Source organism: Rhinolophus sinicus, chromosome 1 (assembly GCF_057876585.1).
Source record: "Rhinolophus sinicus isolate RSI-liver-muscle chromosome 1, RSI-T2T, whole genome shotgun sequence".
In the NCBI taxonomy this organism is placed as follows: domain Eukaryota; kingdom Metazoa; phylum Chordata; class Mammalia; order Chiroptera; family Rhinolophidae; genus Rhinolophus; species Rhinolophus sinicus.
The window spans coordinates 133,404,986-133,424,825 of record NC_142501.1 but is presented as its reverse complement, the minus strand read 5'-3'; the positions used below and the strand labels follow the sequence as shown (position 1 = coordinate 133,424,825).

At 42.6% G+C, this 19,840-nt stretch overlaps 1 protein-coding gene across 1 annotated transcript in view; it reads right to left on the bottom strand.

Annotated features, from left to right (window-relative positions):
* Positions 1-19,840, bottom strand: part of CCNY (cyclin Y) — a 187,729-nt gene that overhangs the window by 56,132 nt on the left and 111,757 nt on the right. Inside the window, exon 2 of the mRNA XM_019741707.3 lies at positions 11,262-11,336. Within this exon, the coding sequence (XP_019597266.1) occupies positions 11,262-11,336 (75 nt within the window). The remainder of the gene's footprint in view (positions 1-11,261; positions 11,337-19,840) is intronic.

Genomic DNA, 19,840 nt, shown 5'->3' with positions numbered 1-19,840 from the left:
AGCCACCATCAGGATGCTAGGACTACAAAGATCCTAAGATGTAATCCAACATCCTTCCTTTGAAAAGGAGGAAGCTGTCCCCATAGGCCCAGAGAAGGAGTGAGCAGAGGGCAGTGAGCTGGGATCCTCAACCTCTTTCCTCTGCACTACCCGCCTTCCTGGAGCAGGAATCTGAATGAAATTACTTCCATTTGACAAGAGATCATTAGGATCTGATATGAAAGCCATTCCACAAAGAAAAATTACTTAGCTTATGAATTATGCGGAGGTGAGAGACTGGCAGGCCACCCAAGTAAGAGGCCTCAACGATGAAGCAAAGAATTGCAGAGTTTTGTTTTGAGACGTAAGACTGATGACTGCGATAGCAGAGCCAATGGAGACCACAAAAATTTGGTTCAAAAGAAAAGGTTTTATTTTCCTTTCTTTTTCCCGGTGGGTGACATAGATCAGGCTCTGAACAAGCAAAAGTTCAATATTAATTTTTCTTAAAATCAGCTTGAGAATACCATTAAATTCCCATAGTTTTCAATAATTCAATGAAATCATCATTACTGAATTCGAAAGACAACTGTTGTGCGCTATCAGGAGCGTAACATGGAGGTAACTGCAAAGACATTCTGGGGATCCTACCCTGCGGCACTCACGGCCTGACCGGGGGTAAGTGATGAATGACTAGGGCCACAGACTGGCGGGAAGACTGACCCCACCCTTCGGGCCTGCACTAGGCACCCAAGTAAGGTCATCACTTCCGAAAAGGCTCACCTCCTGCACTGCGGGAGGGCAGCGCCTCCCAGCAACTGGGCCTACTCTGAATTACTCTGGACTTGTGTTTATTTCTAAACCTGGGCACAGAGGGACACTCTGGACATTCAAAGTGAAGTCTAAGCAACCAAGGCAGATGAAACAAACATGAAAAGAAAAAATTTCAAAGATGTCTAGGGTAGATCAGTTGTGGAGCGCAGAAATTCCAGGGGAGAGAAGTGGAAGTAGGTAGAGCTTAAGGAGAAACCATTCAAAGAGCAAGTATCTATCTAATCAACTGTCAACTAACTTCAGACGTTTTCGGTTTACCTTGGAGAAAACCCAGGGCCAGAGGATTTCCTCAGAAGCACAGACACCTAAATAAAGTGAATTCTTTTAAAACATTTTTCTGATTATAAAAGAAATGCACGCTTAGTTTGGAAAAACTGGAAAACAGGGCAGTAAAAAGAAAAAAATAGAAATTTAAATTTGGGAAATACCAAGAAACATAAAGAAAAATGTATCACCCAAAAACCCAGAGATAGCCACTATTAATATTTTGGTGTGCATCTTCTCAAAGGGAGTTATTTCTCTATGCATACTTATACAGATGTGTTATATGCATTTTTGCAAATTAATATTTATATATAAATATGTGCAAATACACATGTGCATTTTTCTGTCAGTGTGTTAGTATTTTCATTGGTTGTATAACAATTCTTTAACACTTAAAGATATTAATTCTTTGTCATATGCATTACAATATTTTTCCCATTTGATGATTTAACTTTTAGGATGCATTTTGACATAAATTTTCATTTTTAGACAATTTCTTCCATTGCTGTTATAAACTTACATGCCTCCTTCCTCATTCTAAGACTAAAACTCACTCACATTGTTTCGATGTTGACCCCTGAACAACACAGATATGAACTAGTCCATTTATATGCAATTTTTTCAACAAATACTGTAAATGTGTTTTCTCTTATGATTTTTGGTAATATCATTTCCTTCTCTCTAGCTTCCTTTATTGTAAGAATTTAGTACAGAATACATGTAACATACAAAATATGTATTAATTGACTGTCTGTATTATTGGTAAGGCTTCCAGTCAACAGTAGGCTATTAGTTAAGTTTTGGGGAGGCAAAAGTTACACATGATTTTCAACAGCGCAGGAAGTCAGCGTCCCTAACTCCCCTGTTGTTCAAGGGACAACTGTATGATCATTATGGTTAGCCCACAACTAGTTAACCCCCCAGAAGTTTATTCTGCTACGTGGTGGTGAGGTTACCATTTGATTTTCTTTAGATGAGCTTCGAAGTGCTGTGTATACTTTTATAAAGGGCTTCTATCACGTGGGCTGCTGCCATCGCAGACCCAACCTCCTCCTGTGTGCTTCCAGGCTGTGTGGAAGCAATTCTGAAATGGGAGGGTCCATCTGTCTGCGTCACGGAAACAGACTGAGAAGAAGACAGACCTGGGCATAGCAGAGATCACCTCCACCCTCCCAGTGGCGGCCAGCACTTCCCATCCTGCTCAGACCCAGTGTGCGGGTGTGGGGCGCTGCCGTCAGCATAAAGAAGGACCTAAAACCTAAGACAAGCTAAGAAGATGGCAGAGACCCAGGTCGGGGAAGAAACTCAACCCAACTGAGCAAACGAGAAGCTGAGGACCGACACTCCAGGGCAAGCACCACACTTACTGAGAACTGAAGCTGCCTTGGATGCTGCGTTCACTGCTTGGAAAGAGTACGCATTCGTTCTTCCCTTAGAAGGAGGTACTAAGTCCATTTTACAGATGAAAAAACTGGGTCAGCAAGACCATCTGGATCAGATGCACGAGATCATATAGACAGTGACGGATCTAAGCTTGTAGCTTCAGCAGGTTGATTCCAGAAGGTTGTACTTTTAATCACCACTGTCTTCGGGAAATCTTCCCAAGGTGTTATTTGTTCTCATGTGGTGACTGACTCAGATTATCAATGAAATTCAGCCGCTTCCCCAGATGTCACGGGGCAGCTAACCAAAAACATCAACCATGAAGGTAGGTTATAAACATGAGAAGTTGTGAAAAGTACAGAAATGGTTAGCGGGTGCTACATGAAGGGGGGTGGAAGGTCCTCATACCATGTTTCCCCAAAAATAAGACCTAACCGGAAAAAAAGCCCTAGCATGATTTTTCAGGATGACATCCCCTGAACATAAGCCCCAGTGCATCTTTTGGAGCAAAAATTAATATAAGACCCGGTCTAATTTTCGGGGAAACACAGTAGTTCAGAAAGGAGAACTGAAGAGTAAGGGATTGAAATCAAGAGTTTATCACTACCAACCACCAGGCAAGAGGGTGGAGAACACAGCTGCGGTGGAGAGGATATCAAGCTCCAGCTTTATGCTGGGTCTCTGCTCACTGAGCGATTTTCTGACGACTGAATATGGGCAAAGCATAATCGTAGGTCAGGAGAGAAAATACAGTAAAAGGCTGGTTGAGAAAATCTGACATTATGGGTCTAATTTGATTTCAGCTAAGTTTGAACTATACAAGCAGCTTTCTCCAGACAGGACAGCCCAAGAGATCAGACACTGGAGCAGGGGTGATGCTTCCAAGAAATACGGGCCACAAAGCGCCCTGTCTGCACCCATCCACCCACCCACCCAAGGCCTCCCTCATCCATTTAACTTAATGGCCAAGAGACCCCGCATACACACACACCCCCACCCCCCGTGCATCTCAAGAGATGATTGCAGAGACAGGAATGCGGTCCTGAGGGTAGGACAGTCGTGTCAAGTTCAGACCTGGGAGAGGGAAGTCCAAATACACAGCCTAGGCCTAAAATACCTACATACCCCTGCCCCCAAATAATGGATGTGTCCTTTTTAAATGAACTTAGGGAAGGTGGAAGAAAGTGATGCTGCAGCATAAGACAGAAAGCCACCTGGGCAGGGAGACTGTCACAGTGCCGTGGCATGTCTGCTGAGAATGACTCCCAGCCATCATTCTTTCATTACTTCATTCAATCCATCCCTTTCCTTTTCAAGGTTCTTCTATGTGCAAGCCTCTTGAGCTTGGGACAAAGGAAGACTCAGTCCCTATCCTGAAGCAACAGGGAACTTAGTGGATAAATAAACCCACTATTCCTTTATTTACAAAGTATAAAAGAGTCACCTCCACAACAGAGGAATATACAAACTACACTGAATTTAATGCCACTGATATTATGGTACATCTTTATTCTATTTGCCACTAAGAAAGAAAAAAGAAATGCTGGCAGTGACAAGTCACTGCCTGTCCTGATTTCAGGGTTGTTACAGTTGGGGGAACATGTCTAAGAGAATGGATGAAATGTGGGGAAGACGGGAGCACCCCGTAAAGAGGCTGGCTTTGGACTAGCATGGCACTGTGGACAGACGACACTGAGTCAGCTGCAGTGTGACAACGCAGAGGGAGCAGAACAGCTCAGACCCGGGATGCAGGAGGTGGAAGACTAGGGAAGGCAGAAAGGGCGGAAGGGGAAAGGCTGGGTGTGCCAGCTCCCGGGCCCTGTGGGTGAGTGGGAACCGATGGAAGACAGTTTGAGCGGGGAGGGGCCCAACTGCAGCTGAGCTTCAGAAGGCTCCTTCTGGCAGCCACCTGGAGGGCAAGTGAGACAGGAGATGGAGAGGGGAAGGCTGGGAAACGACAGCGGTCATAGGCCAAGAGCGGGAGATGGGCTGTGAGTCACGGTGCTGACGGAAGGAGCAAGGAAAAGAGAGATACCAGGTATTTAGGGGCTAGGACTCCTGGGGTGTTGGCTGGGGACCCAGACTGACAGGGTCCTAGGTGATGGGGAGAGGAGGCAGGCAGGAGAGCAAAGATGGTGACTTCTGATTTGGACATGACAACCCTGAGGGGTCTGTGGTATTACCAAATGGGGTGTCTACCAAGCAGAAAATATGCATGGGGAACACAGGCTCATAGTGCCAAAACAGGGGGGTGTCCCCTTACCTGAGGTCCTGGGACAGGATGGCTCGGGGGAGTCTCAGATGTTAGCAATGAGGGACCCAAGCACCCCCTTCATAGGTACAAGAACACACACTGAGCGCTGTGTGCCCAAAATGTCATCCTATTGCCTCAGGTCAAGAATCTTCTGAGGTGACGAATATGGTTATTGTCAGTTTACAGGCAATTCTAACCCATGAGGTCACCTGACTATAAGGCTAACTAAGGACAGACAAGGGCCTAAGTTCAGTCCCAGAGCCCTGGTTGCCAGAGAGAAGACAAAGGACGATCCCCTGCAAGGTGGGCTGGCCACGGGCTGCAGCTGGTCAGTCGGGCCAGCACTCATGCGATGACCTCTCACTACTCTCCACCTCTGACATTTCTGGAGCATCGACTCCTGCACACTAGAAGGAAAAGAGAAGGTAAGCCAATACTGGTCTTTGTAACTCTATCCCTGAAATGATCTGCTCAAAGAATAACTCAGGGCTGGACTAGAGCAGCGGTCTTGAAACCAGGTGTTCAAGGAGGTCTTAAAGATGCTGGGGTTCCCTCTCTACCTCCTTCTTCACAAGGACTTTTCCCCCCTTTCCACAGAAAATGGCGTGCCAACCCACCCTGGACGTGCACCCACCCACATGGAAGACCTCTCCCAGGGCCCCGGACATAGGAACAAAGGGACATGGGGGTGAGGCAGGTAACCTGCAGCATGGCCTGGCGTCTTCCTGTTCTGTGGACATTTCTACTAGGGTCTCGGAGGACGTCTGGCTTCGCATCTGCAGGCGTCACACACAGTGGTGATGATTCCCATCAGGACCACGCATCTTCAGTGGTTAGACTCCCATCAGAGACACAGCTCCAAGGGAGAGGTCCAGGGGATCAGAGCATAGAAAGCGCGGCCAAGCTGGAAGCCACAGCAGGCTGGCAGCGGGATTAGAAGAGTGATGGGGGTCACGGGCATATGTGTTACCATGTTATATGAATTGGGGGGAAAAGAAAGAAATCAGACCTTTTCTGACAGAAAATAAGTCTGATATGACTGACTAAGGTTCGACAATGATGCCTAACTTTGCCACCAAGGTCATATGAAGGACATGTAACATTCTGACAAAAACATATTTAAATCAAAAGAAGAGCTGAAAACATTAGTTCAAAGGAAAAGCACAGGTGGGGATCTTTCATTCAACAGACATTTAAGTTCTTTCTATGGGTTAGTCACTGTACATGGAATATAGATTTAAACACATGAAAAACATGCAATAAATGATAGTCACGTGATGAGGGTCACAGCTTCCACAGAGGGGTACGCAGACTGTAATGAGGTCAAAGGAATCAAGGAAGGAGTTCTGAAATGAATCACAGATTCATTTTCCAATGGCTCTTAAGTGTATAGGTCAAACCAGGTGCCACCAATGAAAAGAGGAGCGGATGTAATTAAACATTATTTGCATGTCCGGTAAAGCCTTTTTGGTGTACTTCCCAGAATCTGCAAAAGTGAGAAGCTACTATAACTGGGTGAAAAACTCCTTTGCAAATCAAATGGATTCCAATTCCTTATTGTAAACAAAATTGAAGGAGAACAAGACTGAACTGTAGTTAGTTATCAGGAATTATTTTAGATGACAAATTCCTTAGAGATTTTTTGGTATATAAATCAGATGGAATAGAAAGAATTCAGTGATATTACTACATCAAAACTCCTTCTATCCCCTTCTATTTACGTAGGTGAATGAAGTTCCTCAAGAACTACAAGAACAAAGAATTTAATGATGACGAGAGCCTCATTCTCGTAATATGTATTATTCATCCATAGAACATTTCGGTAAGAAACGTTTTCCTAAAAATTATTTCACTTTTCTATTTAATTACTCTTCATTCAAATTTTGATATGTTTGCGTTGTTTTGATCAACTGAGGGCTAATGATAATAATAATGATACCTCAATCCAGATTTTATTTTTAACGTTTAGACACTTCTAATTATAAAAAATAAAAAATTAAATTTAGGTCCACATTTTCATAGAAGTCTAACAGTGTAATGACTTCTAGACATCAAAATATATTACATTAGGATGAAACTCTATGGACAAAATGGCAGGGAATACAGGTTGAAGAGAAAAAACAAAGGATATGCAATTTCCAACTGTCACAGAAGAGCATGTTCGTACATTTTTAAATGATTGATGATTATCAAATCACTATGATATTGAGATTTTATTTGAAACATTTTTAAACGTAAGGATAGTTTTATTTTAAAGTATCAATGTTTATAATGCATCAGAAATTACATCCTTTGATAGGATGAAAAATTTTTACAGTCAACATAAAAATGTGCGAGGGAGTTCATAGTTTTTCAAACTTGTTTTCCATGGTACACAAGAAAGATAATATGAAAATCACTGGTGTAAAAGCTTTGGGATCCTGTGGATTCTTCAGTATCTAACTGCAAAAGTATTCCCTATGGGACCTGATAAGCCACAGGGAGACACACAGTGACTGACAGGGAGCTGGAGAGAGGGCATCCTGGAATAAGCATGCACGAGAGTGAAAAAGAGAACTGGGGACATAAAAACACAGAGAGGTGAGCACAGGAAGGGCATGGGACGCTCTGATGGAAGGGATCCCCAACAGGGCCCAGGGCTTGGCTACTGCTAAATGCCAGATGCACGGGGCACAGAAAGGTTGGTCCTCATGATGTACAAGTTCAACGCTGCCCAGGAACAAACACATGAGCCCAAACAAAGGAAGGCCACAAGACATTTTTTCAATTTCCGTATTTATGAAAGAATGTGTGAAGAAAACCATGGCTCATATTTTTGAATTTTAATGTTTCTACTTTGGTTTTAAATCACTCAAAGGATAGCGGATTTTATATCTTTAATTATTTCAAGGAAATCTTGAGAAACAGACACACACACACACACACACACACACACACACACACACACACGATTTTATTTTTGTCCAAATTCTTTTTAAGGCAAAGAACCTCTAAAAACCATATTAATTAAAATTTAAAAAGATGTCGTTTGGCTGTTTTCTCCTGATTCTAAGGGTAGGTACTCATGTCTTTGTAAACAGTGAATTAAAATAGTACAGAAAAGGAAAAGACACTTAGAATGGGAATTCTTTCCCACAAGCACAAGTGATAGCAAGAGGAGCCAAGCAGGCCAAGCGAACCATTTTCTCTCTCCCCGGGCAACTCCACTGTCACCCCTGCCCGATGAGGAGCCCCTTCTTTGTTGAATGGCTCTCATACAAAGAAATTCTGCAATCACATCCCGTTTTTATGAAAAAGTGACTGACAGCAGACTGTGTGGCTTGGGCAGAACCTCCCTAACTTCAGCGGCTGGGGGGTCTAACTAGCAAGCATTCTGTGACCATTCTGGTATGTTTCCAGTCTTTGAACACTGAGAAAAGGGGCCACGTCCAGCCTAGATCTCTTTGATTATCAGAGGAAAGGAATTTAACAGTCAAGAAACTGCTAAGGACTTAATGCAGGTACCATCTAAATCAGAATAATGAACAGTTGGCAGGTGGGGGGCACGGCAGACAGAGCTTGTTTGTCAGGCCATTGGATGGTGGGGAAGGGAGAGGATGAAGGGTCTGCAGAGCAGAGCTGTCAAGGCAAGCGCACGTGGCTGTGATCCCAGGCAGCAGCTGCCCGAACGGAACTGTCATCACCCCAGCAGCAGCCTCCTACCCACAAACCTACTCTAAGCTGCAAAAGGACTACATCAGCCTGAAGAAGAGAGAGCACCAGATTCAAAAGAAAGGGACCTAAAAGGTGCTGTGATTACATTTCTTCCCAATTAAAAAACAAACTGGGAGTCAGTGGGACCCACCATTTTGAACTGCTCTGGTACTCTCAGAAGTGTGTGTGTGGCAGGCGTGGGGCGGGGGCTGGAGGAGTCTTCAAGCAAGTTTAAGCAAGCAAGCGACATAATCAAATCTGATTTGCAGGCAGTCTCTTCACCTAGCAGCAGCAGACATAGGACTGGAAAGGAAGAAGGTCAGAGGGCAGTCCAGAGGCTGCTGCAGTAACCCAGGTGAGAAATTATGTGTCTGAACTAAAGTGGCAGCAATGGGAATGGGAGAGAGTAGTCAGACTCAAGGGATATTTAAGAGGTAAGAATTAACAGACTGTCGATTTCCTGGATGCAATGGTGTGCTGCCTTAAAAAAAAAAAAAAAAAAAAAGAATGCGCTGATTTGTAGCAGTCGCCAATTTCCATGGTATCAAAACTCCCGTAATGGCGATGTCAAACTCCCAATGTGCCACTGAATTTGGAGCTGGGAAGAAATGTGCACCATCAGCTCCCACAAGCCCGTGAGTCAGCCCCGGCATCACTGCTGGGTGTGAGAATTGGGAAGAGAGGAGAGGAGGAGAATTCAAGGCCATCTCTGACCTGGGGACCTGAGCAGGGTGGGAAATGCAGGCGGTCACCTGCAGTTACTACGCTCTGTTTGGGACACACTGAGTTAGAGGAACCAACAGCCTGCATTGGAAGGACGCCCAGCAGGCAGCTGCATCTATGGCTTTGAATGCTGCAGAGAAACTGGCTGGGCATTAGCGTTGGCATGGACGCCACAAGGAAGTGTGTGCAGACCCAAAACATAGGAGGGTAAAACACAGAACCCTAGAAAACACTAACATTAAAGGGATGAATGGAGAAAAAGTTGATTATCACATCTCAAAAGGACCTTCACGGAGGGTTTCTCAGGACAAATTCCCCAAATAGCCAATTCTCTGATAATCAATTCACCGAAGAATTAACTCATTAAAGTTCTCCAATTAGTCCATTTTAGAAATCCATTTCTTTTCATTATTTATAAAGCAATTGTTCATGAGATGGACTTGTTTTCAGCAATGGCCTGTTTGAAGACAGAAAGCCAAAAAAGAAGGAATAGGGAATGTCAGCAAGCACCGCCTGAGAGGTCCAGGGCTAGCCCTGCCTCACACCCTCCACAGAATGGTGGTGGTGGAAGATTCCAGTGGATAGTGGATGGAAAGAGAAGAAGTCCCGATGGTATAGACGCTTTCACTAAACAGGGAGAGGAGCAGCTCAGAGAGGGTGCTGGGAATTTTTCCTTTTCTTGTGAGACTCAAGTAGGTTTACATGTTGAATGTAAACATGAAGGGTCGTGTTGAAGGGTCAGAGTAACTGATACCCTGATGTTCCAGAAAAGGAATCAAGAATGAGATCTGGAGCAGAGGAGACGGGGAATATATATACTTCCCTGACTCTTTCTGTTAGGTTAGACAATCACTGAATTTCCTTTCATCATGACAATCAAGGTATGTGTCATCTACATAGAGGCTCCAACGCAATTCCATGTGAATCTAGTAGAAATTTTTCAGAAAGATATTGGTCTAAATTCACTGGAAGCAAGAACCAAACCTGAAAGTATGCCAGCCATGTAACTATCATTCAATGCAAAAGAAATGGTTGATTCTCATTTTCCATCACCTTAAACCCTCATCCCCACTGTCTCTTTCCTTCCCTTGAATATCCTACCACTCCCAATGGATTCCCACTTTACCAGGCCAAGGGGAAAAAAATGTTTTGTTTTTAACGAACACATTCAAAACTTACAAGTATTTAAAGCCTACAATGCTTTATTCTTACTTTCGAAAACACTAATTTTTTATAAATGCACCAAATTCTCTAAAATCAAGTTAGTGGCCTACTAAATTAAAGGTTACCAATATTATATGAGCATTATACCATGTCAAAATTGTTATCTAACCATTATTGAGGAGTTACCAGTTCTTATAAGGAATTTATCATCTTACATATGTTGGATTATTTTCTAGTCAATTCACGATCCCCTCTAAACTAGGGTTTAGCAATTTGCCAAAAGAGTCAGGGATAGAATCACATAGGACTCTAGCAATACAATATAAGATCTTGGTTACTACATGACAATATAACACATTTCTCCTGCTACTCTCTTCTGCAGGAATCCACTGAGGAGGCTCATCTTCACTGTACTTTGTAAGTTTTGCCTCTGCTTCGTAGCCAATGCCCAGGGAACAGTGAGACAAGCCAGGCGCGGAAAACAGTGAAACCCCCCAGGAGTAATTCCCCACACACCTGGGACAAAACACAAAGACTGCAGAAAAAACCCGTTAGTCAAAGTTTGGCTAAAAGATCTACCCCAGTGTACAGGTTCAATTCCACTCTCAAATGGCATAAAGATAATGAAGCGTTAAGGATTATATTTGCTTTCTTTCACATATTATCTGAAGAAACAAACACTTCTGATCTTTAAAGAATTTAGGCAGGTATCAATTCTTTTTTTCGCTTCACTTTTTTAGTTTTTGTTTTATTTATTTATTTATTATTTATTTTTGTTGCTGTTCAGATATCAATTCTTAAAGGAAAATTTCTGACTCTCAGGGTAGAAACTACTGCTACAGAATGTACACAGCTGATTACCTTGAGAAACACATCTAGTGGAAAATCAAGACTTAGGCTAGTTATCAGCATGGGCCTTTTTTTTTCTTTTTCTTTTTTTTTAAAGAAACATAAATTAGTAACCTACCGTCCGTCTGAGATTTACTGAGGAATATTGTGCTGGCCCGAGGATGGTCTGAAGGATTGAATTCCATGTTCAAATCTTTAAAGAAAGAAAAAGAAAATACATGAATCTGATAAGTATTCATTTTCAATTTTCTCAACCCTAAATTGCTAACACATTTAAGCATTCTGAAAAATACCGACAGTTATTGTGTTAATAGATTCTTCTAGGTTCAATTGAGAACACTGCTATTTAGAGATCTGAGAAATTCATACATCAAAATTAGGCACCTGGCTAGAGATTTATTAGCCTAAAACTACATTTTCTTTTTAAAAGTCTACTCTATACCTACAATACTACAAAATAGCAGGACAGAGTTATAACATGCAGTTAAAGAGTTATGTGTTACAACTGACTCATCTGAACTCTACAGTTAAGTGAGTGGTAGTTCCTTGTTAAAGGTAATGAAAAAATAGTATATTTCAGCTTTCAGCCAAATCAGCAACCATACACTCTGCTTAGATTGATATTTTTTGAAAAAGCAAAACTTTCCCTTTAGAACAAAGGCTGCAAATTGGCCATCTGTGGGCATAATCTGGGTCATGGACATGTTTTGTTTGATCCATGCATTTTCCTTTTTTTTTTTTTTTAATTAGAGGCAACATATAATAATTTTTACATTTCAAACATGCACCACAAAGAAAAAAAATCCGTATTTCCAGCTTCTCTTGAAAAATCAGATGTTCGGCCCCACTGGGCCCCACAATGGTCCCCCTCTGCGGGGAGCACGGCTGGCCCGACAGGTGGGACCTACGGCTCCTGTGCCCGGGGCGCAGGCCTCTCACTTCCGGACACTCACCAGGTGCTGCTCCTCGCTTTCGGAAGGTCCTGCTCCGGGGACATTTGGTTTTGTAATCCCTGCCTCAGAACAATCTCCAATGGCTACAGCCTTGTCAGGAAGGTATGTAAACAATATAGAATCCCAAAATAAAAAAGCTTTTCCAGTTATAAAAAAAAAATATTTGATTCCATAGGGAAAGAAAGGGTAAGCAAAATAATTAAGTTAGAGGAGGGAAGAGAGACCAAAATTACTGAAAAGTCAGAATACTTTTCAAATCAGCTTCTTAGCATCAGAATGAAAACTATTCTGAATTCAACTATTTCAAAAAATTTGCAAAGATCAACACCAATAAAAACAGTATCTAGTCTTCGCTTTACTAGCTAATCATAGATAAAAGGAAAGAAAAAACAAGGACAGTCATATATACACTTGAGGCAAAACCTAATCACTTATTCACAGAGACTTATTCTCAACAAGGCTTTAAAGGGAAGAAATTTTTCCTACATCAGCCAATGGCTTACTGGATATAACTCCGGACCTCTCACTGGGTGCTTGATTAAAGAAACGCCTATTGAATCTTAAATGCTATTTCAATTATCCGGTCCTTCTTCTGTGACAACTATTAAGACGCCCCAGAGCTCTCTTGGCTGTGGACGTTGGACCCCCACCCAAAAGTCAGGGAGACACACACGCAGCCACCAATGTGAGTCTCCCCACCAACACTATCCATGTGCTGTAGGAACTCGTGAGGAGAAGCTACCGGCGTGGAGGGTTCCCCGAGTCGACGTGCCCTCATCCTGCCAGCAGCCATTGTGTGTCTTCTCTACACACTTCCAGGTCGAAACAGGACCACGGGGGAAAGAGGAGGTTGACTGCGTGTTCTATGTGGAACCCAAGCAGCAGGCATCATGTGTCACACTGTCCCTACCAAGTTTGACACGAGGAAGATATTTTCGTATTTCCTCTATGACCAAGTCATAACTCGAGGTCTGATTCTAATGCTCACTGTGTCACAGGTGGTTTCCTGCACGGCTGACAGGCCTCGTATCATCTCTATGCAGCTCAGTGATACACAGCAAGTCATGAGGCTTTCACGGGCGCCTTCAAGACCAGGGTTTGACACGATACTCACAGATGAGCTGAGTGAAGCCGAGAGGTGTCGAGCTGGGTGGTAATAGAACTGGACCAGAACTCTGGTCTCCAGCTGGAATTCCAGAGTCCAGAGCTTTTCCCACAATCCCCGTTTGGCCACATCTTGCCTCAGATCCCAAATGCCTTAGAAGTACTAGAGTCTGAAAGAAGATGAAGGCGAAGGAAAATCCAGAAGCCCCTAAAGATGAGTTCACTCAATCTTTCCCAAGTTCTCCCTGGAATTTAAATTTTGGGATCTAGATCCTAGATGAGATAACCAGGAAGTTTACATACACACACATAAAAAGAAATCAAGGAAATCTCTACTTCTGGACACAAGAGTATGCAGTTCTGCTGAGGAACATGGAGATCACAGTAATTTTTATTTGAAAGCACTCCCAGATGTTTATACAGTTGACCGGGCAACATTCACGAGTTGCCAGGACACTGCTTAGACAAAGAAACAAAAATATTTAACAACATGCTGGTTTGCATTTCTTCAATCCTAACCCACATAATATTCCATAACTACAGAGTGCAAAGTAATAAAACTCTACACCAGGTACAAGCTGACGGGCTAACTTTAACTTTGACAGGTTCCTCTGAGTAACCCTTACTGTGAAGATGGGCCAACCACAGAACCCAGCTGATCTAGCACTGATTTAAATATCAAAATTGCAGAGTACAACAGGTACGAGAAATTGCCAGGTGTTTCCTGCAAATCAAGCTTAAGAGAGCAGCCCTAGATCTTGAGGAGAAATATTGTAATTACGGTATGTGCTTTGGTAAGGGAACTCCAACTTTTCGGGGAACAAAAAAAGGCAGCACTGTCACAAGCAAAATAAACCTGTCGTATCATTCAAACTTACACTTTTAAGTCAAGCGTGACAAAACTGCTATTTTAGCCATAAAGAAAAAAATCCCTGTACTGCAGAATCAGGGGAAATGATGCCCCAAATGTGTACAACGAGTTGGAACACAGCTGGAGGAGTGCAGTGGTCTCAGTTGGGCTCAATGATGTTTTCTGAATGGCAAGAAATTCATGGAATATCAAGTTTAAAATTAGAGGTTACACATGAAATAAACACTGCTAAAGAATGCTAACCACTCTGCTAGTCAGTTGTAACTGACAGTACTCTACCTATTTTGAATTCATAATCTAAACATGAATTATTTATCTCATCTGTAATCTCTAATTTTAAGCTTAGCTGTTGGTATAACCCTCCCTGAATCCATCCACCACATTAAATACTCCTCACCCCCTCTCCAAACCCCTCCTGGAAATTCACACGGCCCCAGCCCTCCCCTCACACCCGCCTCCCCAGGGAGCACGCAGCTCTGACTTTTCCCACCGGCCCCCATCAAGCTCTTGAAGTACCTGATGTGCTAATTTATCCAGAAAAAGTAAAAACTTGTAAGATTTAAATATTTACCTGGCTGGATGCCCTTCAGTCATTTTAGCAGAGACCACTTAGTGAAAAGAGTGCAGCCCCACTGCCATATTTCCATCCCTGAGAGCAGCCCCACAGAGACAGGTCGGCCAGTGACACTACACACGGCCCAGCAGCTCTGGTCAGCTGCTGGGAGGGCGCGGAGAAGGGGGAGACGCAGTTCACCCTACACACACTGTCAACGGAGTCGGCGAGACAAGAGGAAGTACGTGACACCATCAGAGCACAGAGCACGGTAAATAATAATAAAATATCTGACCAAATACTATGAGCCGGAGGAACAGGGTACTGAAGACAAAACAGCTTAAACAAAGCACTGGACTCTTTCCTGGAGTCAAAAATTTATGCTGCTTCGCCCGCCCCCTGGCAAGGCCATTAGACTTAATTCAGTTAAGTTGAACAAACACACACTGAGTCTCTACTATATGCCAGGTATTGTGTTTCAGTCCTGCTGATGTCAAAAGATAACTTTGGGATGGTAACATCTGGGTCTTTACCTTCTTATTATCTCCACGAACAATTCCTTGGTCATAAAGAATGCATTCTTGGTTTTTTAAAGATTTTCGTCCACTAATGGTGAAGACAAAACACATATTTAGATTACTTCAAAATGCACCATGTTATTTCCATCACATATTTGCCTTTCATAATTACTTTGTAATGAAGTATATTTGCATTTTATTAGATACCATGAGTTTGAATACCGGGGGGTTTGTCAAGGCCGGTCCAAACTGCCATGGTTTTCACACGTTCCCTCAACAATCCATCAATGAGCATCTCCTAGGTGCCAGATGCTGCTGAGTTCCACAGACTGAGGACAAAGAACAAAACTGCTCAAGACCCTCCTCTAACAGCACCTTTCTAAGTTGAAGGTGTGAAGAGCCAGGGCAGAAAACACAAAGAATGAAAACCCGTCAAGAATACTCTATAAATTCTATAACCCACATACACAAAGCTTGAAGTCAACTATCCTAGAGTTCCAGGAATCACTAATTCCCCAAAAAGAAGCTAAAATGATGGAGTACAAATAATGCATTTTATAAAGTAAAAGATCTAGATCTGAATATACCTTTGCTAGCTCCACGGCCTTGAGCAAACTGTCACACTATTCTGGGTTTCATTTTCCTCATTTATAAAGTGGGTGACTAACACCTGATTTAGAGGACTGCTAGGAAGATGAGAAGTTATGTACATAATAAAACCACATGCAGATGTCTGCCACACATTAGGTGCCCCATAAATAATGGCTACTATTTAGAGTACTAAAAAACATTATGCCACAGCATCCAGCTCAGTGCTAAAGACATAAAGCTCTCAAAACATACACGAGCTATGATCAAAAAATATGGTGAATGTTTACATTTTTAAAAAATTGTAACAGTAAAAGACACATTGTCACTAATCCCCCTCAAAATACCCCGCTCGCTTTGAACACACTTATCCCATTGTTTTTGCACTTTCTGAACCAGTTCTGGAAGTTCTCTTTCGTGAGTGTCTTTAGTTGCGCTGTCATGGCTGCCTCAATGTCCTGAATCATTTTGACTTTGGGGAAGAGCCAGAAGTTGCACGGTGCCAGAGCCAGTGAATAAGGTGGATGAGGACACACCGTTATGTTTTTATTTGACAGAAATTGCCATATACCAGAAGCGATGTGTGACACGGAGCACCGTAAATGATGGAGGATGAAGACACGAAAGAGGACTTCCAGAACTGCTCAGACAGTGGCAAGAATGATGGGGTAAGTATGGTCGAAGCGAGGGGGAGTATTTTGAGAGGGATTAATGGTTATGTGTCATTTACTGTAATCAATTTTTTTAAATTTAAACATTCACTATATTTTGTGACCACACCTCGTATGTTGAGCTTAGAGACACTAAAGATGATGTAAAACCATCATTATACAATTTCTATTCTCTATAGAGTGCTGGCTGGAAATTAATGTTTAAAACTTCAATGCTTCATACTACTGATATAGATTTGCTTACCTCTTACCAAAAAAGACCAAATGATCCATAACGACAAGATGAACTGGCCTCTGAGGCAGGGATACTTTAGAGACAAAGGCAGTTTTAAGAAACGTTCTGGAATCCTTTGAACTGACTTCAGCCTAATACTTAGGAAGCAGAGTTTGAACCGCTGCTTTTTTAGGATGATGACGCCTATTAAGACATACAGTCAAATTAAAATATTAATAGAACGGTTCATTCTAAAAGTCTATTGCCCGACTTTCAGGTGATAACGAAAACATTCAGCCACACGGCTTTTATGCTTCAATCCATATTTCATACTGTCCATGTTTCAGCTGAGTACAAGGTATGATAGGATCCCTTTATGCGAAATTGAAAAAAATCAAACAGCAGGCTTGCTACCCAGTGTAATTTAGCCGTATTGTCCTTTGCCAGGTAAACTAATTTCCTTCTGTCCTTTGACAGATGCCGCAGTATCAGAGATCCACAAATGCTCATCTTGGCGTTTAAACCAGAACCAGCATTATAAAGGATCCATACAATAAAATAATGCCTAGGATCAGCAGGAGTCATTATGGATTGGAAAACAGAAAAGTTCAGCAAAGCCTGAAATGTGCTGGGTGGACAGAAGAGGAGACACGATAGACAATCTGCACAAAACAGGAACTTCCCGCCTTCCACCGCCTTTCTCTGCACTGCCCGGCCCCAAGTTGATGAGTTTCCATCTTTAGACAAATATTTGACATGGTCAAAATTTCAAACTTTTAATTTCAATTTCAAATTTCTAAATCTGTGTATGATCTGCAAGACAATAATGAAATCAACAAATAAAACCTGTTAATTTTAAATCAGATTCGTTTACTTTTATTTTTTAGTTACTATTGTCCCCACTACCTGAAAATCAACGATTTCCTCATTCATTAGTGCCCATGAGACCAAAATCCAGAGCTTGGCCCACTGGTTTGCTCGGTGAGGCTGCGGCGAGCCCTAATCCCCGCAGCCTGCTGTCAGCATCCTGTTTATACAACCACTATTGCTGTGGCTGTGGCAGCAAACCAATGGTACTAAAAGTCCAGCTCATTCTAAAGCCATCTTTTCTACAACCGCTGATTGCAAGCTTCTTTACAATTACACTCACACACTTGGATTTAGTTTTCTATTTTCACTCTCCACTTTCGGCTGCCTGCGTCCCTTAGGGTGACCCGTGTGTGCGGCTTTGTGAGTGTGTCTCTGGGTCCACACATTACCCGTGCCAGGCCTCCGGGTCTGACTCGTGCCCAGGGTCTGACTCGTGCCCAATGTATGTGTGTCTATGTGCATCTCTCTGCATGCAAATACGTCTGACTCTCAACCATACGCTCTCTCAGCGTCTCTCTACCCATCAACCTATCTATCTGCCTCTCCATCTCTGTCTTTCCAACCTGTCTCTCAGTCCCTCTTCCACTCACTCTTTTTCTCTCCTCATGTTTGTCTGTTTCCACTTTCCCTCCCACCCCTCTCACCTGTCCTTCCACTGTCTTTTTCTAATATTCCATCTTAAGATGAACCAAAGGAGACAGAGAAAGGTCCTAATGTTGAGACTAAAGACAGATTGCTCCGCCAACATGGCAGACTAGATAACCTAAAAGCTCTCACACTACAAGCACTTAGAAATTTGAGATTAAAATATAAGTCATCCTTTTAAATGCCTCCAAGAGCGTGGCAAGGAAGAAGGGAAATGACCTGAGGCCCTATGCTAAGAGAGAACCGGCAGGGCAGGCACTAGCCAGCAGTGTGTGCTGGGTCTTGGGTTTCAACCAAGGTGGCCGTACATCCTGAGTTACACCTATCATCCTGGCATAATTACTAATTCTAACCTCCTTTACTTAAGTGGTTGGAAGTCACTTTATTTTAATGTCCTGCAGGACAGGAAATCAGCCCTTCGAGTGGACAGGCAGTGGAACTGACGCTTTTACATACATCTGGAACCCTAAAAAGGGCTACAATCTCAACAAAACCTGAACTAGAAAAAAACGTTATGAACCCAGATGTAAAAAAGAAGCTGGGCTGGGAGGGGGGAAAAGTCTCCCAATCCCCTAGTAACCATGCGTCTGTCTGTATCTCTAATACGGTTTTGGGAGTTCTACTCTACGTTATATGTGTAGTTCAGGAAATCCCTGGACAAGAAATTTATGCCAAATGAGTCTCATGCCAGTGATAGTCCCAGGTGCTTTGCAGAAGTTACTGGACAGTCTCCCCTCGGTGTCCGCAGGACACTGGCTCCAGGAACTGTTGATACCAGATTCCTCAGATGCTCAAATCCCTTCTATAAAACGGCACCGTATTTGCATGTAACCTACGCACATCCTCCCATCTACTTTAAACCATCTCTAGATTATGTATAATACCTACTACAATGCAAATGCTATGTAAATTATAGTTATACTGTATTGCTTAGGGAATGACAAGAAACAAGTCCGTACATGTTCAGTGCAGATGCCGCTACTGTGGGCTTAACGACGTGCTGCTTGTTCACAACATAAGTTTTTCTAATATTTTCGATCTGCGGTTGGTTGAATCCCCAGATGTGGACCCCACCGATATAGAACCTATGGATACAAAACCCATAGATATGGAGGGACAACTGTAAACCACTCTGGAAAAGCCTGCCTCCCAGAACTCCACCAGACTATGCCCTCTAAAGACAGTGTCACCATCCAAAATGACAGGACACAGAAGGAAACAAGCAATTACAAGCAAGAGTCAAGAGACATAACAAACAGCAAGATTAGGCCCTAAAGAACTTGGGATAAAGGAAAAACGGGATAGAGACCATAAAATAAACATATGCACAATTTTATGTGCTAATTAAACATATAAACAAAAGATATACAAACATAAGGTAAAAATCAAAAGGCAGTTTTGGAAAAAAAGCCATGTCTGTATCTACAAAAGATAAACAAGAAATAACGAGAAAGGAATCCAAGCACAACACTACAGAAAGTCATCAACATATAAGAGAAGAGAGCAAGAGAACAAGAAAGGAACAGAGAAGAACTACAAAAACAATCAGAAAACAAATGGCAATAACTACATACCTATCAATAATGACTTTAAATGTAAATGGAGTAAATGATCCAATCAAAAGATGAATGGATAAAGAAAAGGTGGAATACACACACACACACACACACACACACACACACACACACACTGCCCAAAAATGTACACACA